This window comes from Azolla caroliniana, unplaced genomic scaffold (genome assembly GCF_043228905.1).
Source record: "Azolla caroliniana isolate FFs.n. ecotype wild unplaced genomic scaffold, voAzoCaro1.0.p SCAF_18, whole genome shotgun sequence".
Lineage (NCBI taxonomy): Eukaryota > Viridiplantae > Streptophyta > Polypodiopsida > Salviniales > Salviniaceae > Azolla > Azolla caroliniana.
The window spans coordinates 9,320,100-9,342,935 of record NW_028230453.1 but is presented as its reverse complement, the minus strand read 5'-3'; the positions used below and the strand labels follow the sequence as shown (position 1 = coordinate 9,342,935).

General features: G+C 38.9%; 2 protein-coding genes across 4 annotated transcripts; both read right to left on the bottom strand.

Annotated features, from left to right (window-relative positions):
* Positions 1 to 7,501: 7,501 nt before the first annotated feature.
* Positions 7,502 to 10,528, bottom strand: LOC147852366 (uncharacterized protein At5g01610-like). Its single transcript, XM_087334243.1, has 3 exons — positions 10,369 to 10,528; positions 9,588 to 9,642; positions 7,502 to 8,167 (listed from the first exon to the last, which is right to left on the bottom strand). The coding sequence occupies exons 1-3, from the start codon at positions 10,453 to 10,455 to the stop codon at positions 7,794 to 7,796; spliced, it is 516 nt and encodes a 171-aa protein (XP_087190369.1). The 5' UTR covers positions 10,456 to 10,528; the 3' UTR covers positions 7,502 to 7,793.
* Positions 10,529 to 11,915: 1,387 nt separating this feature from the next.
* LOC147852365 (oxidoreductase-like protein, amino-terminal protein) lies at positions 11,916 to 15,630 on the bottom strand. Of its 3 annotated transcripts, XR_015531475.1 has the most exons (3): positions 15,132 to 15,630; positions 12,305 to 12,433; positions 11,916 to 12,124 (listed from the first exon to the last, which is right to left on the bottom strand). XR_015531475.1 is itself a non-coding variant. In XM_087334462.1 (2 exons), the coding sequence occupies exon 1, from the start codon at positions 15,626 to 15,628 to the stop codon at positions 15,137 to 15,139; it is 492 nt and encodes a 163-aa protein (XP_087190588.1). In that variant the 5' UTR covers positions 15,629 to 15,630; the 3' UTR covers positions 11,916 to 12,463; positions 15,132 to 15,136. The 3 variants fall into 3 exon arrangements, 2 of the variants coding, with proteins under 2 accessions (XP_087190588.1, XP_087190587.1); XM_087334462.1 differs by having other exon boundaries at positions 11,916 to 12,463; XM_087334461.1 differs by having other exon boundaries at positions 11,916 to 12,433.
* Between the last annotated feature and the right edge of the window lie 7,206 nt (positions 15,631 to 22,836).

Here is a 22,836-nt window from a genome sequence, read left to right as displayed (position 1 = left end):
TCTACTTGGGCGGCCGCAAACCCCACCTCAACTCGAGGATGGCACCACCCAGTGGTCGACCCCCTCATTGAACCACCTAGCATCCAACCCCCATGGTGCCTCCCCTGGTTTGATCATGCGTCCTTTCGGGAATGGTTTGCCATCCACCCTCCCGACATGCGCGCCAACCCCACCTTTTCTTCCCTCCCTCATTGTTGGCCGTGGCGCGACTTTCAAGCAGCCCAAACACGACTATCCACCCTCCAGTTCAACTGGCTCGTGTTTCCATGACCCCCGTGCACATCTCCAACGGAAGCTAGAATGATCCAGGTCATGCGACGTTTCCTTCGTACGTACCTCGACGTCCCTAACCCCGACATTCAAGCCAGTCTTCGTTTTTTGCAAGTACTACTCATACTCCTCAACTCTGGCCCTTATGACACCTGCGCATTCAAGCAACACAACCACCCGGTATGGGGGATGTTAAGCGATGGGATCACACCACAACCGGTAATGAAGAAGAGCGCATCGACAAGGACGTAGTATAGCTAAAGGACCTACGAAGAGGGAACGGCAAGAGGAAAGAGGACTAAGGGACACCCAAGTGGGAAAGGTCCACACCCTAAATGTAAATGCTATATAAACCACATAGTGGTGGCTTTGTAAGGGTTCTTCCATTTGTAAAGATCTCCCTATTGATTAAGAGCTAGAGCTTCCTCTACTCCTTCTTGTAACCTTTAAGCTTAAGAGAGATTAGTGAAGTGTTTAGTTAGAAAACACTAATCTCTCTTCCTTGTTGGTGTTAGACCTCTTAGCAAAGAGGGTTAATAACATATTCATTATTCCTATTGTCTATATTCATTACCCTATTGTCTATGAGAGCGAGCTTGAGAGAGTGAGAGAGATATCGTGCTTAATCATCTATTAATCATTAAGTGAGTCTGAGGCTTGGAGGTGTCCGACAACCATCTTCACCTGATTCGCGATCAAAAGGGTATACACCGGTCCGAACTCAACAAACAACATCGAGGAGTTAACTCCATCAATACATAGATCTTACGCACTTCTGCAAACAGAACATTTAAAAATAAGCTATTATTGACAGAAGCAAGATATATATGTATAGTTACCTGCGTATTGATTGTCAAGTCTTGACTTTCGATTCTTGAGTGGAAGGCACATGCAATAGATAGAGAAGAGAGAAATCAAAGAGATAGCACAGACACAGGAAAAGAGAGGAAAAAGAGGGAAAAACAATGGGGGAATCAAGAAGAAACACAGTGAAAGAGGGGGAAAGAGGGAAATTCGGTTTTTTAACTTTTTTTTTTTTTTAAATGCGTAAATAGACGGTTACAAAAATATGAACCGGCTAGATTCTGATTATTGGGAAATTCTAGCCGGAATCAATTCTAGCTCTCTCCCACCTTGGCCGGCAAAAGTTCCAATTGAACTAGAACATTAACACTGTTCTTGGAACTTTGCCCAACATTGCTCCCGAGTCCCTCCTTGTCGCTCGTTGCTCCCTCCTCGTTGCTTGCTCCTCACTGCTCCCTCCTCGTTGCTCATTGATCGTTGTCGTTCCTCCTTCCTAATTCCTCGTTGTTTGCGAGCAACTACTTGTTATTCGTTGCTCATTACTTGTGAACGCTCCTCACTACTCATTGTTCACAAGTCACTGCACATTGCCCACTGCTTGTTGCTTATTAGTAATTACTCATTGGTCGTTGCTCCCTCCTCGTTGATTGTCGCTCGCTGATTGCCGCTCCTCACTCACTGATTGCCGCTCGTTGATTGTCGCTCGTCGCTCACTGATTGCTGCTCGACACCTGCTAATGTTCGCTTGTCGCTCGTCGCTCATCATTCGTTACTCGTCGTTCACCACTCGTTGATTCCCCCACGTTACTTGCCGCTCGTTACTTACTGCTCATTAGGAGTTGTTCATTGCTCGTCACTCGCTGCTCTCTATTGCGGGGTGAGTGCACTTTTTTAAGTATTAGGGTATTGTACCCTCAATCCATTTTCTCATATAATTATGTGAACTTGCCATTACCTTGTTTATTTTCCTTCTAGATTGTATGTTTTTACTCCAGAATATTCATATTAATAAGTGTAGGCTTCATGTACGTAGTTTGATGACAATAAGACCTTAAGATCATTCATAAAATGTAACAATAATGAAGTGATTCATTTTGCAATACATCGCAATGTACAATCAAACATTCATGTATGACATTGTCAATTATCAAGTGATTTGATCACTTCTTAAACGTCTCTTGAACATTGTAAGGCAAAGATGTGGGAACATTGCAAAGTATGTGCATTGGAGAAAAGGGTTGAATCTTCACACTTCTTTTTAGTGGGTGAACATGAAGTTGTGAAGATGTAAGGGAACTAGGTGTGGAAAGAGATTTGCGCTTCTTCATCATCATCATCAAGGGGCTACTATGATAAACAAATTAGACGAATCTGAAATACTATTTACTTATTACAATATAACTAGATGAATCGACAAATTTAAGATGAGAATCAACATGTATTTCAAACACATGTAGTGGAGGATAGGTTGAAAATTGGGAGGGAATTATGCACAACAAATTATCCTAGCACAAAAAAAGCACAAAAAGATGATGAGAATAGACAAGAATAAATCACAAGTAGGCATGTATATTTCATTATTACCGTGCATTTGTATTGTCATCTTGTTTTAATATATACACCACTTTTGTAAAATGTGAAGTTGAGGGCTGATTTTGGTACCCAATAGAGAATGCTACAACTTTGAAAAGGATCGTTGAAAGTCTAGTCATTTAACACTCTTATTTATCTTTCATGGATCATTTAAATAGTGAAAATGCTTTATACTTGTAAATTTACCTCCAAGATTCCTTTCCTAACTTGCACACATCTCTTAACTCCAAAAAATGTTGTTTTTTATCATTTGTTTCTTGGTAAACATATTATATTCAATCAATTTTATGTTCTATTACATCGTATGAGTTCAAATTCAAATATTTATGGGTTCATGAAAACTCGACGAGCATTATTACCTTACATTTTTATTGTCCTCTTGCTTTAATAATACACTACTTTTTTTCTCTTGATCGTTTCCTTCAATATTGTTTGTAATATATTTGTTCCCTCAATTTCTTTCACATTTACATACATAAATTTGCATGTGTACGTAAGCTAATGTGAGTCATCCTCTTTTATATTTATTTTTTGATAGATTCGAAGATCTATAGTGGAAACTTGATCCTTTATTGCCTCGTAATCTTCCATATATCCCAGGTATTTTAATTTGCTTATTCTTTTTAGAAAACATGGATTGTGTATGTATGTTTCCCTTTCTTTTAAATGGAATCCATAGATTATGCTAGTCCAATGTACTCTACAATATTGTTACAGAATGTCCCACAACAAAAATACGAAAGGCAAAGGAAAGCAAATCAATCTCTTTACAATGCCTAGTTTTTGGAAAAACTTGTCATCTTCCAATGAAGATGTGCTAGAAGAGCCTATAAAGGACCATCAACCCTCTCACAAGTTATTTCATGAGATGAATAGAATTAGTAAGGCCAAACTAAAATGTCAAGAAGATTGGCCTATTAAATTTAAGTGACTTCAAGAGGATTTGGAAACTGGTCTTTTATAGTGTAGTTATTGTAGGAGTGATCCTCATTGTAAGTCTTCATTTGGCAAAACGGGTGCCAAAAACTTTAAGACTTCTACATTAGAAGAACATGCAAGAAGTGTGGCTCATCAAGATGCCATTTTATTCCAAGAACGAGACAAGAATGGTCTTGAAAAATGTGCATCAAAGATAAAAGCTAGTGTGGATGTAGCAATTGAAAAATTGTTTAAATGTGCATATTTTATAGCTAAAGAGGATTTGGCATTTAGAAAATTGGAAAGCCTCTTATGATTGTTAAGAGAATGTGGTGTGAAAGGCCTTCCACGAATGTATAATGATAATAAGTCTTGTGCAAGCTTTATCTTGCACATTAGTAAGGCTCTTGAAGCCGAGACATATGATAGGGTGAGGACAAGTCCTTGGTTTGGGCTTATGGTAGATGAAGCTACCGATGTAAGCGTAACCAAGAACTTGCTCCTTTACGCTACATTTGTGGAAGGAAGGCAAGTAAGAACCTCTTATTTGGGGGTACTTGAAGTAGAGGATGGTACATCGAACACAATAACAGAAAGCATTTTAGCATTGTTAAAAAAGTGGAACCTAGATGTAAGAAAAATGATGGGATTTGGAATTGATGGAGCATCTGTTATGGTAGGTATGTCTACATGTGTTGCTACAAGATTGAAGTCATATAATCCACTTATGACTTCCTTACATTGTTGTGCACATCGAACAAACTTGTGTGTGCAAGAGACTTCAAAGAACATTAAAGTCAAAGAAACATGCAAGCAGTTAGATGCCCTTGTGAATCAAGTGGTTGCACATTTCTCGAGGAGCTCAATGCACCAAGGTGAATTAACTAAGATGCAAGATGCATTAGAATACACACATTCACGATGGCTTAGTTGGCATGGTGCTATCATGAGGGTATGCAATGTGTATGAACCCTTGATGAAGACTTTGTCATTGCAAAGTGATGCATACAATGTATTCTTAAGTTTAAGAAACTTCAAAGTAATGTATATGCTTCACTTCCTTGCAGATGTACTTAAGATCATGTCTATGTTAAGTATGGAATTCCAAAAGGAATATGTGGATGTGACATGCATTGGAGGTTTGGCTATGATAGCCATTGGGGAGATAGTTCAAAACAATTTCTACATCATGTTATGATGGATCTCAATGGTTTTGAGAAGGATAGCTATAATTATCCAATTATTCCAGAATATGGTAGAGAAAAAGGAATGCTTTCAATTTTACGAGATGCTATAAAAGGTAATATGTATAAAAGCATCCTCATGGATAGATGTATTGATGGTGAGGACTTAATTGAAGTCATACGATTCCAAACTTTGTTTTCTAAGGCATTAATAGAGACAATAAAAAAAGGCTTCAAGATCCGTTGACTCTTTCCGCGTTGAAAATGTTATCACCAATGAGCATGTCTACCGGATCTACATGCATTTTAGCACAAAAAACTATGGGTCTTAATGAGTTGAAAACACTTGGAAATTGTTATGAAATTCAAAAAATGATAGATGGGAAAGCGTTTTCTCCCATAATTGACAATGATAAACTGTATGATGAATATGCAATTTTCAAAAGGCAAGCCACTACGGAATGGCTTGGAAGAGATTTCTTAGATGTTTGGGGTATGATAAATTGTAATGATGTGAGGAAAGAAAAGCTACCCGAACTTCTAAAGCATGTGAGAGAGGCTTTAGTCGCCAGAATCTAATATAAAATAAGTTTAGAAATAGGTTAAAAAGGAATGTGGTTGTTGCATCGATACGAATCTCTATTGAAGGACCGGAACTAGAAGAACATGACTTTAGTGCTAGCATTTTGTTGTGGCGAGAAAGCAAGGCATATCCTCGTATTTTTACAGGAACTTCTCATGAGCAGGATGATGACATCAAGGACTTCATAGAAGATATAGATTGAAACTTTATAAATTTGATCGATTTTGTTTTGGAACTTTCTATATACTAGATCTAATTTGATCTAATATGTTGTTAATGCTAGTTTACAAAGTTTTGAAAAGTGAAATCTATTTAAAAAGTTAGAATTTTTTTTAGTAAATATATATCTTTAGATTTTGGGATCCAAAATTTTGTGATTGATTTGATTTGGTATTGCGCTTTTCTTTTTTTTTTCTTTAGTGTATGACCAAAAAAAAAATTCAACATGTTCTGGTTGACATTGTCGTTGGTAGGGACGTGGCTGGCTAAAATTTCAAATTTCCGGTTAGGTTTATGAGAAGCAGGAAAATTTCCGGTATGGGCTAGAGACTTTGCCCAACACTACTCGGGAGTAGCGAGCAGGAAATCAGACGATAGAGAGGGAGAAAAACAAAAAGAGGGGGAAAGTAAAACAATAAAAGGGGGTAAAAAAGGGGAAAGACAAGAAGCATACCTAAGAACTTTTCTTTTTTACCTTTATCTTTTACATAAACTATATAAATAGCCGGTTCAAACAATATGAACTAGCTAGATTCTGGTTGGTAGGAAAACTTGGTCGGAATCAATTCCGGTTGTCCCCCACCTTGGCCGGCAAAAGTCCCAACCCAACCAGAACGCTAACATTGTTCCTGGGACTTTGCCCAACGTTGTGCTAAACCATTGAGCTATTAGTATCTAATGCCTTGCTATTTAACAATCAAGGTTTGCACTTTGCCCAATGCTATAGGGACTAGACTACACAAATTGTATACCCATAAGAGTGCGACTACCAAAGTTTATGGATTTGCGTATTACTGAGGGCACACCCATGTCAACTCACTTGAGTGAGTTCAATTCCATTTTCAAACAAGTGGTTGCCTTAAAAAAAATCATTGATGTTGATTTTAAGGATATATTTCTACTTTGCACTTTGCTAGAGAGCTAGGATATATTTAGTATTGCCATGAGCAATTCACATGCAATGCTTTTACATACTGATGTAGTGATTCTGATCTACTCATTGGAGGAGATGAATTGGCAAATTAACGCATCCACTAAGTCCTCTACTATTTTCCATACTAGGGGTAGGTGACAACAGCGAGGTGAATGTAATAGCAAAGCTTGAAGAAAATCACACAATAACGATGTAAAATGCCATCATTGTGGCAAGAAGGGTCAGTTTAAATGTGATTGCTACAAATGTAAGAAAGAGAAAACAAAAGGCACAGACAAACAATAGCAAAGGATAGATAAAAGAAAGTCAACCTAACACTTGAATTCTCAAATCAGTAGCTTATTTTTACGTGACTCCTCATTGTGAGTGATTTTCTCACTATCCAAGGGGTCAACATGTTGTCCATCTTGGTGACAACTATGCATGTGCCATTGTGGGTATTGTCATTGTGCAATTGGACTTTCAATATGGTTTTGTCTTCACACTTCAACATGTACAACATCCAAGGGTTGTAAAAGTGATACTTTGTATACCCTCCATATATCTAGCATGAGTGACAATGTTGTTGCCATAACCAAGCAAACAAGTGTTTCTCTGAACATGGCCAATTGGGACACATGAGTCAAATTGGAATATAAGTTTTCTTTATGTTGATTTTGAGCATTGTTATCATTGTTTTTATGGTAAACAAGCTCAGGTGTCACATAAAAGGTCTTTGCGAGTAAAATATTCTCCTCTTTTACATTCAAATGGCAAAATTATCTTAGGGGGAAAGAAATAATGTCACTTTGTTGATGATGCTACACTATAGGTAAGTCTCTCTCTTTGCCAATTGTCATCTTAACCACACAAAACATGCATACCACCATTTTGCAAAATTAACCTTATGACAATGATTGTGCAAATGGTTATGCTTATCCTAATAAAAATTGCCAATCCAGCTAACTAGTAAAATATGAAACCAAACATTAACTATTATCGGCCAGACCATTAAGCTTTTTATAAGTCAATGCATACACAAGCCAATGAGCATGTATGACAATGTTTTAAAAATATTCTTCAAGATAGAAGGTTCCATACACCTTCCATATGAACATTTTGATGATCTTGAATATACTCCTCATCCAACATAGGAATAAGAACCCTAGTCCACAAAATATGTAAGAAATATGTAGTATGCCACGTGAAGAGCATTGTATGATGTTTGACAAATAATGCTACATTAGATTTTTACACACAGTAAATGCATGACCTCAAAACAGGAAACTTGTGAAACCATAGTCTGCCATTAAAACGCCTCAGCTTGAATCCCATCTCTTAGCACGTCATAAGCCTCCCAAGGCCTAGATTTTTTCACATTTGCGGTGAAAATGACTTTCTTGTTGGCCTCTGTTGTAATACAAGTCACCTTCACCCACATTAAGATCTTTGTTTTCATTCCTTCTATATTCATAAGCTTTCCTTGTGAAAGGGTTGATGTCACTTTCACAGCAAACCTCACTATCGAGGAGTCTTTATATCCCACCTCCATAATTGAAGGTATAAATACAGTTAATTTTCCCGTCTCTTCCTCCCATTCATAGTGTGTTGCATTCTTGGGAAAGAGACCTTTTGGCAGCCCATATGATGCCAATAGCTCTGGTAGTGGTTTTTGATACTTGCCTGCAATCAATCTTGATATAAATACATAGTATCTATATCTATTATAATATATTATTTATTTATCTCATAAATTTCTTGAACATTGAGAGACACTACTCAAATCCGAACATATTATGTAAAATACTTCACTTTTGGTTCCATAGGTCATATTTGACCTCTGAGGTTGAGATATATAAGTATATAAACACATTCTCTCTCTCTCTCTCTCATGCTCTTCTCATGGGAAGTTTGTAGCACAGGCATAAGACATTGATTGAAAGCTGGTCAGCCAAGCTACTACATATTTGAATAGAAATGCAATTTAGATAACCTTTAGTGATGGAAGATACGATATTTTGCTACATTGCTGCTATCTGATGTGGAAGTATGGGAAGGAAAAGTACCCCTTCCTAGATGGAAGGACATTGAAAGATACAAAAAATATATTCCTACAGCCATGCCATATTTGGCAATGCCCTGGAAATGATAGTGGAACCCATCAAACTAGAGGGCCTCAAAATGAAAAGGACATGGAGCCACATTACCAATCAATACTAGCTTGGATATTAGGCTTTAGCACCAAAACATGGAAGAAATAAAAGGCACAATTCTTTCTTCTAGCAGAGAACACAAGCAAATGGTTTAAGAGACGGAATGTGGTGACACTACTTGAACTACAAAACAATGGTACAATTACAACAGACATTAAATCATGTTTCATTGATGGAGACACAGCCAAGAAAAGCAAGTTGCAATACTATTACACTCATATTAACCCAACATAGTGGGATACCTACAAGGATATCAGGGATGCATCCAACCATACCTCACACCGAACCCATTCAACAAGAGAAGGGCAATCAACCTCTGCATTCTCTGTCATGATCTTGATATTGAGAACAGAGCTTGAAGAGGACTTGCTAGAGCAAACTGCATAAGCACTTGCCCTAATCATGTGAGTGAGGATGAGGAGTATCTCACGCTATGATGTGAAGCTGTTTGAAATGCTTCCCACCATCAATTACCACATGAAACAACCTCTCTGTTGATATCTGAATTCAAATACGGATCAACTGGAATACCAGAATATATTTCAGCTTAAGTCAAATATCTGAAACATATTCTGATATTCCAGTTGATATCTTAGGTCGAATACGGATCAACTGGAATACCACAATATATTTCAGCTGACGCTTTTAACAAATGATAAACTAAACATGAATAGAATACATCATGTGTCTCTTTAACACAAAACTCTAAAATACGATGATTCATTATATAAACAACAAACATAAACTGATAAATATAAATTTCAGTGATCGAGAGAATTTCAAAGGAATGCATTGAAGTAGAATCCCTCTATGATTTGAAACACAAATGGATAATACCTCTTAATCTGAAGTAGAATCCCTATATAGTTTGAAATAGGAATGAATAATACCTCTTAATCTGTTAAACAACTGTTTGGCTCCTTCCTCAACACTAGCAGACAATGCCTGCAACAAATTGAGAATAGAAATGACCCATCATACCAAACTATACTCAAAATGACGATAGAAACAATGCATAAAAAAACCATTACAATAGAAACAAGAATAGGGAAAACCCATCACAGATAGCTAGACTCAACATTACAACACAAAAAACCCATCATAGCACACTATGTGAATTAATCAGCATAAACTAACAAGCCTATAAACAGAATTTAGAAGAAACTGAATTATAAACAAAGAAACTGAATATATTCCATATCAATTAGTTAGAATAAATGATGCAAACCTTAAAGTTTCAGGCAAAGAATGTTAATTTTCATCATATAAAAACTGGATTTTTGTTATTTTTATATACATGAAAAACTAGTTCGTTTCTCCTCATTACTCTTAACATGAGGGAATTGTAGTTCGCTCCACTAAACTTGGGGCTTAGATCTCATGAAAAACATAACGAAGAGTAACTTTCCATTAAACTGGGATCATCCATGTGAGGCAAACCAATATCACTAAATTTTAGACTGAAGATCTCCATTTGGCTTAAGAAAATCAGTTAATAAATCGATCTATCTCGATCTCTGCGTGTTTCTTTTTTCTGCTCTCTTCCTCTGATCTCTATGCAGAAATGAGACGAAAAAGCAAAGAACGCTAAGAAAAAGGAGAGATAGGAAGTGAGAATTCATCGATGTGGGTGCGTGTGAGGGTGATTTCCGTTTTTCTCTTCTTACGCACGTTGACATCATCGCCCATTGATGAGAACTCTTGCTTCGCTCGTCGTGCAAGAAGGAAGCTGCTCGCCTTCGTCAGAATGCTCTCCATTTCCCTGCTTCTCTGCTCTGCTCTGTTCGTTCTCTCTCTCTCTCTCTCTCTCTCTCTCTCTCTTGCTCCTCCCCCTCCCTCTCTTTCTATATACTGTACAATGTACATATACATATACATATATATATATATGTATGTATGTATGTATATGTATATATATAGACAGATACATATACATATGTACATACATACATACATGATACATCTATATGTATGTTCGTATATATGTATGTACATATATGTATCAGTATGTGTCTATCTCTTGTCCCTCTCCCTCCCTCTCTAAACTAAATATGTCTACATATTTCTTCGACCCCCCATGAATGGATAGCCATTGCTAGACTGCTACTGGCATCACCTGAAGTGATCACATCCTTGTTCTTTACTTCCTTCCATCATTTAATATTTTATTGTGGTGCTTCAGACAAACGTGACAATTGCAATGCATCAACCATCACATGATCATCATGGCCTTTATTTGGATTTGCCAAATCGTGTGTAACACATGGTGCTTATTTTGATTAATAAGTACATATTGTGCATATATGAGTTTTGCATCTATTGCCTATTCTTCTATCATTTATTTACATGTATGATCATTGATGCTTGCCAATATTTATTTGTGTATGCCCCAAGGCATTCTACAAAGAATGATTGGTTCTTTCATTTTACTCTTGGACAAAAGAATTTGGGAGTGAGTTGTGACTAATGCATACCATCTTAGCACATAATACATTATGAAACATGTCCACAGGCTCACTCAAGCCAAATACTCCTAGATACCACACCATCATCTTCACAATCAAAACCTAATGGCTATACATTTACCCCCTATACAGCAGCAGCATCATGACCCATCTAATTCAGTATGGCTGAGTAACATGCATAAGTTAGGAGTATATATGTCCCAGTATCATTCACCTCTTAAAAGAAATATTTTTCAATGGAGTATATACGCCCCAGGATCATTCACCCCTTAAGAGAAATGTTTTTCGACCTCGAAAATGAGCTCACAGAACATGCATTGCACACTACAACATGTCCTCTTCTTCTCAAATCAATCACAGGCTCGAATTCATGGGGTACTTTTCAGACTTCAAGAAAACGTAAATGGCACATCCTTAAATGAACCTTTCATTTGCCCAATGATATTACGTTCACATTTCCCATAATTGGCAGTCATTCCATTCATAATATAAAAGGTATTCATTCCATTTGTAACATAAATTCAATTCCACTTGACACAACATACCCTCCAACATAGCCAAGACAAGATTCCTAAGAGGAAGAGATTCAAGAGCACAACCCTGAAGGAGTGGCTAGAATGAATAGGTGCATGAGGAAGAAAATATGACATTAAAGCATGCAATTTCTTCTCATACTACCTTGACCTCCTGTAGCCTTTAATCTGACATTTGATTTTGTATACCAAATTACCTAAGCAAGCATAAACACAAAGGTCAACATTGTAAATTTATGGCCAAACCCTGCCCCTTAGGCATTATATTGTACATGCGGATATACGAATTATTTGAGTGGTTTAAATAACCAAATGTTATTTCCAAGGTTAAATAACCTTCAGAAATTTACAATGAATGTACATCATTATCAGTGTTCTTGCATTACTTATTTCTGACCATTGTTCACCATCCGACATCATTGTGCTACTCTGCAAAATATAAACCATAGTAGATGTGGTGCCATAATGTCAGGTGTTTGTGTACAACACTGAGGTTAGTCACAAACCCCAATAAATAAATATATTTAAACAGATTCCAAGTATAAGTATCGTCTTGCTGAAAAAGCAGGGAGCAATAAAGCAAATGGTCAGAGACATATAAGAGTTCACCTCAATGAACTTCCAGGACTTGATTGGTGAACATGACGTAGCCTTATTGGTCGAATGCTCTTCAATCTCCAAAGCATTGGTCTTTGGATGGAGTTTGCAATATAAAAGTTCTAGGAATCCAACCAAGAACTGGGACAAGTCAACCACTCCATCAGCTAACTATAACAGGGTCACCAACAAGGTGAGAAGCAGTAGACAAGGGCAATAAACCAATCAACCCCAAAAACATATTAAAAACACACTGTAGCAATTAACAATTGGCAACGGTTTGGTTTGGTTCGGTTCAAGAGCCTCAAACTCAAACTGTTTTAAACCCAACCAATTAAAAAAAATTAAAACTTAAACCGAACCACGAAATTGTTTAAATCAAAGCCATTCAAACTGAACTGTTACAAAAATCCAACCTCAAACCAAACGGCTCTAGAGATTTTCAAACTGTTAAACTGATGGCCACAGTTTTGAGGTTCAGTTTCGGTTTCAGTTTCCAAGTTAGTTCAAAATTCAGATTTTTATTTATTGTTTCCAAAATACAGAATTTCAAAGATTTCCTAAAATGACAAAATTAGCCTTAAAAGTTAAAAGGTTGTTCAAAACAAAATCTAGTGTCAACCTTAAACTGTTTAAACCATTGTTTCAAATCGTTTAAAACGGTAACTGCTAAGCCGATAAAGGCTCAAACCGAAGTTCGAACCATATACAAAAACTTGAGCTTGAACTGAATCATTTTATTCATTCACTACTAAGCTTGATTCCCCCACCCACGTTCAGTGCCCCGAGGACTCTCTATGTTGTATAAATAGTGCAATACCTACACAATAAGTTTCTAATATTAATATGGCACCTTTGTTTAAAACATTATCGTCGCTGAACTAATGCACCATGGAAGAAAATGCTGTCTTGACTGACCAACTGACGAGAAAGAGAGAGTAACACATTAGAAATCCAGTAACCCAAACCTGACAAGCCTAAACAACACCATCGCTTAGGACATGACTAGAAAAACCCTCAACTGTTCATGGCATGCTCAAGACAATACTCCTCTCTGGCAGATGAATATTATTGGCCTGGATACCTCCGTTATATAGCTATGCTGCAACAACTGCCAGCCACAGGGGGGGACCAGTTGGCAGGAATTTAATGCACCACGGTCCAAAAGGCTTGCAATACATCAAGATGAATGATGTACTGCAATTAGGCTGGCCATTAATCATGACAATATGTGAGTTATAGTGTAGCCAGTACAATGATACTCTCAGGCATGTCCTTGGATGTGGAAAGTGAAATCGCTTTAAATAAAAGTGATTCATATTCTAGAACTACCCAAACCTCACCACCCTCGGTGTAATTGTTCATATTGTTTTCTTAATGAAAACACCTACAGTTAGCCTTCTCCTAGAGCATCTGTTCCATGAATTAACCTTGGAGTTATAAGAGCCTATGACCTATCGAGGGCACATGGATGATCGTTGTACCAGCCTCTGTGGAGCATTTCCCTTGGTTAATGGCCTCTCATTTCCTGTACATTTTACTGTTGTCAGGACGAATTTTGTTGTTTGTTCCTACTCACCTTAAGTCCTTTGATAGATGAAGAGATATATGGTTTACCATACAATATTTTCACCATACATAATCCTATTCAATTCAAAATCCCATTACAGTTTTTTTATTCTGTGATTGAGAAAGAGGGTTACGATATACAAATTATTGAATTCAGAAATACAAGTCTGCATGCTTTTGGAATACCCATGGATCGAATCTGCCAAATCCAGCAAGATTGGAATGCTGGCGAACTTACCTGTAACTACGCACGTACAAAATCAAATTAGTCCACCCATCAGTCAACCAGGTCAATATTCAGTCAGTATCTCCTTTTGCCACAGCCCTAAATATGACTACTGAGATACATGACAAGGAGGAACAGGGATGTTAAAGTAGAAATCTCCAAATTATGCCCTTGCTTAAGATCAACGCGGTAGAAATGGAAATCCGAGATACCACACATATGGAAACTGCGTTTACTGCCTCCATGAACCTAACTACTGGCAACCCCAATGTAGTTCCTGACAGTCAACCAGCACCAACCATGGTTACTGAGGTAGATCAGTGGCAAGGTCTCGAGGAAGATGAGAAGAAAACCACTCATTCTGTATGAAAAGCTTTTTTCTAAAATAGGGGATAGGAGACATTTGGCAAGAATTTGCAATCTTCTCTCAAAAAAGAGCCAGTCATTTTATTCACCAAATTCAAGGATAGTTTTCTTGGTTCATACAAAGACATGAAGAGGGTGGGATTCTAGCAAATGTTAACCCAGAAGTAACAAAAACATTAATGCCACCTATGTGGTGCAACAAAGCAATCACATGAATCTAGGGAATATGTTGGAACCATGCATGGCAGGCAGGTTATGACGGCATTACATAAACGTATTAACGTTGGATTCATTGTACATATAGGAAAAGCTGCTCAGCAAATTCTATTATCTCTATAGCTAAGAGGCAAGGTAACTTTCGTGCATAACTGAGTGGAGGGTTGGTTTTCAACGTCACATGGTTTGGTGTCAGCAATGGTCCAGGTGCATCGTCTAGCAAAGACGTTTATAATATTGCCGTCTTGCTTAATTCATGCATATATCCTCAACCATTTCAGCAGATCCATTGTCTGCTTTGAAGTATATTTTTTTGCTTTAAATCAAATAGGAGAAAAAGGAATAAATCTTGGTAAGTGATAAAGAAAGAAATGGAGAAGCTTTAACAATAATTTTTTGTCCATGGTAAAATCAAATCAAAGGAGTAAAAGGAAATTAGGTATATAAATGACTATCTCTCACCTTTGTTATGATGAAGGCTTTCTGGCGTTTTCAAGAGCAGATTTCTTGGCGTTGTAGACCTCGAGCTCTTCAAAGTAAATATCCCACACGCAACGAACGCAACCACTTCCACAGCAATCTCCAGGTAATGGCTTCTCTGGAGCTTCACCGAGACAGTCGTCTTCTTTCATCAGATCTTCTGCAGATTTCTCGCCTTCTTGTTGAATAATAATCGTTTCCTTTCTCTTCTCTTCTTCTTCCTCTCCTTCTTCCTTCGGCTTATTCTTTTCGGTGATCTGATTCTCCGAGGGAGAACGAGGAGGGACTAAGGGTGAGGAAGGGCTTTTGGCATGCGGGATTGAGGCCATGAGGGTGTTGTGATTCTGCTTCACTGCTGGTGATAGGGCTAGGGCAGAGTGGAGCAGCAGCAGAGGCGACGACGATGATGATGGAGGTAACGCAGCAGCAGCTATGGCGATGGAGATCATCCGAGCAGAAGAAGGGTTCATCATCATCATCATCATCGAACAAGCAAAAGTGTATGATGACCGAACCAACTCTCGCTTGGGTTTTCCTTATTTCCCAAAATGCCCTTCTCTTGGTCAAGCTTGCTTTCTATAGCAGCAACCATCTTTGATATGATGAGATGATGAGGGAAGGGTGGAGTTTGAGAAGAAAATACATATAGAATGTGTCGATCGATAATAACTCCCATTACAATTCTAACCACTACGCGAAAAGCAAGCCGATCAATCCCGAGCTATACTCCACTTCTCTTTATACAGAACATCTAGTGATGCATGAACCGGGGAGGGGCCAACTAGTTGTTGGAGGTATAGGTGTTTGTGGCCATGAACATGTGGGCCTCCAAGGTGGAGGAGATGTCAGGAGTTAGAGAAGAAAGACATCCACAATGCGTTGATTGATAAACTTCCATAACAAAATTTTCTAATTATTGGACGAGAAGCAAGCTGTAAAGAATCGATGGTGATTCTTGTGTAGCCGAAGAGATGTGTGTTATGTGTATGTGTGAGAGGAATTAGAGGAGAGAAGAGAGAACACAAGATAGATAGAAAAAGGAATACTCAACAAGAAGGTGTATATTTCACAAGTAGAATAAGAATTACAAAATGTAGCATAACAAGGAGTCACAACCGACTTAGTATGAAGTATGAGGAGGGTGCTTTATATAGAGTCACCCTCTCTCTTCATTAACTTACAACAACCACTCTCTCTCTTGGGGAATGTGAAGACTCATACTCATGGGGAATATGTAACTCATTAGTTATGTGTCATAGAATATGATTCTATGACACATAGTTAATGTGTAGAGAGTAGTGGTGTGACTCTTGACCTTTGAGTAATCATGGATTCTCAAAAGGTTTGTTCACACGTTGCACTATGTTGAGCTTGATTCTCAACACACACCCTCAAGCTCAACTCGGTCGGTTCCTTTTGATTGATGTCCGCTTCGGCTGGTATCACGTTCGGACGATCTTCGATGTTTGCTTTGGCTCGTACCCGGTTTGGACAGTAGTCGGTTCTCGCTTGTACTCCCCCTCAAGCTTGGCAAGTCAGGGATTGTTAGTCCGAGGTCTACCACGAATTGTCGAAGCTTGTCGGCTCCTAGGGCCTTAGTGAAGATGTCGGTTGTTTGAAGATTTGTGTTGATGTGTAGAAGATCAACATCTTTGGCCTGAACATGCTCTCGAATGAAGTGGTAGTGCACTTAGATATGCTTTGTGCGTGCGTGGAACACCGGATTCCGAGCCAGATATATAGTGCTCATGTTGTCGCAGTAAATGGGAGTCAAATCCTTGATGGGAACACCCAGATCCTTCAAAATCCTCTTGAGCCATACGGCTTCACATGCAGCTACGGTCGCGTCACTGTATTCGGCCTTGGTACTCGAAAGTGCGACAGTATGCTGCGTCTTACTACTCCAAGATATTGCTCTGCTACCGAGCAAGAAGACAAATACGGAGGTCGATCGCCGATCGGTTTTGTAGCCTGCCTAGTCCGCGTCTCTGTACCCTTCAAGTCATATTGGTGAGGCCGATGCATAGAGAACGTCGTAATCCATTGTGCCGCTCACGTATCATAATACTCGCCTAGCGCAATCGAAATGGATATCTCGCGGAGTTTGCATGAATTGGCTAAGGAGTCTGTTACCCGGACAAAGGGGTGGTTGGACAAGTGGAGGAGCATCGGAGTCGGAGTCAAAGTCAAAGTCGGATCAATAAAGATGATCGACAAGTCAACATTTTGCTAAATATAATTAAAAACCAAAAATATAGTTAGTTACAAATTTTGTAATTCTTGCCGATATGGCAGTATATTTTCTTGATGAGGAAGTCCTTTCGGTTGCCTATAAAAGGAATCGAAGGCATTGTAAAAACTATCGTTTATTTTAGTAATATAAGTTTAATTGTAGGAAAATCTCAGTGTGCAACTATTTATTCTTCTGTTAATCTATTTCCATCTTGATATAACTATATTACATAAGTAACGATCTCGATGTCTGTATAACATCGATAGTGTTACAGTAACTTAATATTCATTCGCCTAACCACAATTCATTGATAGAATGTTCGGTAAGCAACGTTTGACTTATACCGTGTCAACAACATAGTCGATTGTTGGCCGGACTGTGTAGTCCGGCTGAAAATCGACTATGTTGATTGTTCCTACTCACCTTAAGTCCTTTGATAGATGGAGAGATATATGGTTTACCATACAATATTTTCACCATACATAATCCTATTCAATTCAAAATCCCATTACAGTTTTTTTATTCTGTGATTGAGAAAGAGGGTTGCGATATACAAATTATTGAATTCAGAAATACAAGTCTGCATGCTTTTGGAATACCCATGGATCGAATCTGCCAAATCTAGCAAGATTGGAATGTTGGTGAACTTACTTGTAAGTACGCATGTACAAAATCAAATTAGTCCACCCATCAGTCAACCAGGTCGATATTCAGTTAGTATCTCCTTTTGCCACAACCCTAAATATGACTACTGAGATACATGACAAGGAGGAACAGGGATGTTAAAGTAGAAATCTCCAAATTATGACTGACAATCGACTATGTTGTTGACACAGTATAAGTCGAACGTTGCTTACTGAACGTTCTATCAATGAATTGTGGTTAGGCGAATGAATATTAAGTTACTGTAACACTATCGATGTTATACAGACATCGAGATCGTTACTTATGTAATATAGTTATATCAAGATGGAAATAGATTAACAGAAGAATAAATAGTTGCACACCGAGATTTTCCTACAACTAAACTTATATTATTAAAATAAATGATAGTTTTTACAATGCCTTCGATTCCTTTTATAGGCAACCAAAAGGACTTCCTCATCAAGAAAACATACTGCCATATCTGCAAGAATTACAAAATTTGTAACTAACTATATTTTCGGTTTTTAATTATATTCGACAAAATGTTGACTCATCGATCCTCTTTATTGATCCGACTTCGACTCCGACATTTCCGACTCTTACGCTTCTCCACTTGTCCGACCACCCCTTTGTCCGGGTAACACTTGGCACGCCCATGGGTCAAGGCCTTGCCCGGCGAACCCACAACACCCTTCTATTCCTGCTTTTCGGAAGGAAGGTCCTCGTCCAATTCGTCTTCAGTGTCGTCCTGCAAAATATCAAACAATGAAGCTTCGGGTTGTTGCACGTCTTCTTCATCGTCGTCTGATTTTGTAGATTGTTGTGTATCCTCAATAGATGGTTGTGGTGGTGGTGCTACAGGCTTTGGTGCGCTGAGGCCTGGAGTTTGGCTTCTTCTTTCGGCTTCATAGGCATCAAATTGGACATATGTGTCGATATCATGTTTATTAAATTCCTGCATGATTCGACTAACTTCTTCTCGGTGACAAGCAGCCATGTCATACAAGTCTTTGATAATATCAGCCTGAACAGTTGATATTGCCTCTTCCGACATTTTGAAGAAGCCTTGTCCCTATGCCTTGCTATTGTCCCTGTCGGCACGTAACAGTTGAAGTTCGGTTGCCTGTGCCGACCAGGTTTCCCAGCCTTTATCCAATAACTCGGTGACCATCTTTAAAGTGTTGATTTTGTGGCACTTTAGGATAGCTCGTATTCTCTCCTCGCCCATGCTCATTTGGAATTGTGCTTCTGTCAATGTCTTTCGTAATTCAGTGATTGTGCCATTTGTTTCTCCTTCCGTCTGCATATGTTTTGCTTGGGCGATTAACAGGTCAAGTCGCCACTGTTCGGACACAACTTCTAGGTCTACACACCGTTGTTCTAAAATTGACCTTGCGGAAGCCCATTCTTGTTTGTCTTGAGCATTTTTCTCATGCAGTTGAGTAAGCAAAGTTTCTTTTTCTACCAGCTGTTCAACGCAATATTCTTCCTAGACTTTGATATACTCTTCGAGTTCTTCGACCTCTTTTGCGTGGTTTCCTACTTTTGTGCCAACTATCGGCACAGCCTTTGAATCAAATTTTCTTTAGCATCCAGTCATTTGCCGACTTCCGTCTTTGCTAATTGTAGTCGATCCTCAATTTTCTTGGATCAGGGTTCGGCTTTTTCGGCTTTTTCGGCTTTGGCTTCAGCCTCCTTGAGCGCTGCTTCTGCCTGCTGCAATTTTTGTTGCAGTTCTTGCTCAGATTCTAAGGGTCTGCTTGCTGACACCTACTGCAACATTTCTTCCTTTGTTTTCTACAGTTGCTCTTTTGTTTGTCGAAGGCGTTCCGACAACTGCTGGTTTTCGGCTTGCATTTTTGTACATTGTGTATTTAAAATATCCGATGTTGTTGTTGCCTTCTTGTACAAATCAACCATATCTCTGGCTGCTCAGCTGGCCTTGTCATATTCTCAATGTACTTATACTAGAGCCTCATGCAATCGTGGCATTTGGATGGCCTCGCCTTTATTCTTCGTACTCCGTTGTCGGCTGATTCGATCGACCTCTTTTTGCTCTTGCGGGTCGACATCTCCACTTAATGATTTTTGGATCATTATCTGATCCCGGTGCTCTTGTGCCATTCTCTCTGACACCTCTTGTAACCTATGTGCTAACCATTCTACTAATTCATAAGATGTTCCGAATTGCAGAATGGCTGCCAATTCATGTGCTATTGGAGGAATATCAGAGAATCCAGTTGCTTCTCGCACCTTTGTTATTGACGACTGCCCTTTCTGAATTATGGTTGTGTCATTAGGATTGACACAAGGTGCCTGTGTGGTTTGTGTGACCTAGTCGTCTATTCTCTATTTCTTTTGCGCAGGCTCCTCCTGTTGAGTCTGTGGAAATCGTTGAGCCCTTTGCTTTACTTGATGATGTCTTTGCGTTGGTTGTTCAGTTACGATAGGTGTTGACTCTTGATTGGGTCGAGGTTGTTGTGAAATTGGTTGTGTTGTGGCCACAGGATCGGGTTGTTGTTCAGGTTCCGGTTGCTCCAGTGAGTATCCTATGAGGATACATTTCTCTGACCTCGAGTCGAGCTTTTGTTGTTTTTTGTTAGGGATATGCACGTACGCAATGGAGCCTAATATCCAAACATGTGATAGGTCCGGCTTCTTTCCGAAAAACTTCTCGTGCGGAGTAAGTTCGTGCATACCCAATGTTGTACATCGATTCATGAGATATACAGCCGTGTTAGCCGCTTCCGCCCAGTACGATTTCGGCATGTGCTTTTCGTTAAACATAGCCCGTGCCACTTCGAGGATGTGTCGATTCTTGCGTTCGGCTATTCCGTTTTGTTGTGGCGTATATCAACACGAAAATTCTCGTCAAATCCCTTCTTTTCAAAGATACGCCTTAAACTCATCCAAGAAATATTCTTTGCCTCCATCCTATCGAAGGCACTGTACGTGTCGACTCCACTCTTCGATTTTTGGAAGTGTCTGAACACTTCGCTCTTTTGCCGCATCAGGTAGATCCAAGTGTGCCTAGAGAGGTCGTCGATAAAGGTCACGTAGTATCAGCATCCGCCGAATGTCGTCGTTTGAGCCGGTCCCCATACAGCGGAATGAATTACGTCGAGTACGCCTTTGCTTACATTCCTCTCCTTTGGAAATGGATGTCAATGTTGCTTGCCGAATTAGCAAGCTGCACACACACCTTCAATCTCTCTCTTTAAAGGTCGGGAGTCCGATGATGACTCCTTTTGATTGCATCGCCTTGAGCTTTTGGAGGTTGATATGGCCAGTCCACTTGTTCCATAACTCTATGTTGGACTCAGCTTTCGTGCCTTTTACGAACATGGCTGATTTCATCTCGTGTGAGTCGAGAATGAACATTCGGCCCTCTCTTCGTCCGCGTGCGATGAGTCGGCCCTCTTTTTCGATGAATCAACTGCCTTGATTAAATCGAACTTGCATTCCTTGCTCTACAATTTGGCAGACGGAGACCAAATTTTTCGCGATAGTTGGTACATGCAAGAAATTTTTAATGTAAGTTTGGTTACCTTCTTTTCCAAATAGAACATCGCCGACATGCCGAATCGGGTGCGTAGTGTCCTCTCTGGTTTCGACATAGCCGGGTTGGTTCAACTCTCGATGTTCTCGGAACCATTCTCGATGCGACGTCATATGGTTCGAGGCACCGGAATTGACGAACCATACGTTGTCGTGATGTTTCTAACACATAGTGTGAAACCACCCTCGAAAAGAAGTAAAATAGTAGTTCAAATAAACTAGTATTGTGAAGTCAACTTTATTGGTAGAAAAAATACTTTTTCATTTTCTAAAGATAATTCCTTATAAATAAATGTTTAAAGGATTGAACCTTACAATAAATAATGATGAATATTAAGTTAGAGGCGGTTTTCAAAAGTAAAGAAAAAGATGAAGAGAAAAGAAAAGAAGCACGCGTGGATATGAGGAGCACAGTAGAGAAAAAAGCTCATAATTTCCTCTTTAGATGTCCAAATTAGAAAAGAAAAGATGCATAAGAAAGCTAACCCAAAGAGCTTTCCAAGAATATCTTGCATGTGAAAGTTGGGGCTAGAAAACAGAAATAGTGAGGAAAAGAAACGTCGACTCATATAGACAAGCTTTTGTTTAGGGGAAAAAGGCAAGCAATCCTAAACCTATAAATAAGAGCCTATTCTAGTGAAGAAGAGGGGGAGGGAGAAGGAACGCGGAAGCTCTACTCAATTGGAAAGTGGAAGAAGAAGGATCAACAACATCGAGAGGCATCATCAACAAAGAAACTCCTTCTATACTCCATTCTCTTCTTTCCTCCACCTCTCTTCCCCCATTCATTTATAAACAATCCTTCATATTCACATCTAACCCATTGTAACATGGTTCTTATATTATAAAAGAATCTATTATATTGATATAAACTAATGTTTTCTGTCATTTACTTGTCTTATGTGTAAATCTTGATTGTGCTTATTTGTTATCGTCATTTGTGCTTATTTGTTTGTGTGTCTTGTGACAAGGGAGCGTTTCGGGCTTGCCCATGCACCTCTCCTTTCACAAAGGCATTCAAACCTACATGTCTTATATATTATCGTCGTTTGTGCTTATTTGCTTGTGTGTATTGTGACAATGGAGCTTTCGGGCTTGCCCATGCACCTCTCCTTTCACAATGGCATTCAAACCTACATGTCTTATATATTATCTTCGTTTGTGCTTATTTGCTTGTGTGTCTTGTGACAAGGGAGCATTTCGGGCTTGCCCATGCACCTCTCCTTTCACAAAGGCATTCAAACTTACATG

Excerpts from the sequence above, each read along its gene's own strand:
- LOC147852366 (XM_087334243.1), bottom strand. The coding sequence starts at position 10,455 with ATGGAGAGCATTCTGACGAAGGCGAGCAGCTTCCTTCTTGCACGACGA. Across the intron at positions 9,643-10,368 it reads CAATGGGCGATGATGTCAAC|GCATTGTCTGCTAGTGTTGA; the intron begins GTGCGTAAGAAG and ends AATTTGTTGCAG. Across the intron at positions 8,168-9,587 it reads GTTGTTTAACAGATTAAGAG|GCAAGTATCAAAAACCACTA; the intron begins GTATTATTCATT and ends GATTGATTGCAG.
- LOC147852365 (XM_087334462.1), bottom strand. The coding sequence starts at position 15,628 with ATGATGATGATGAACCCTTCTTCTGCTCGGATGATCTCCATCGCCATA.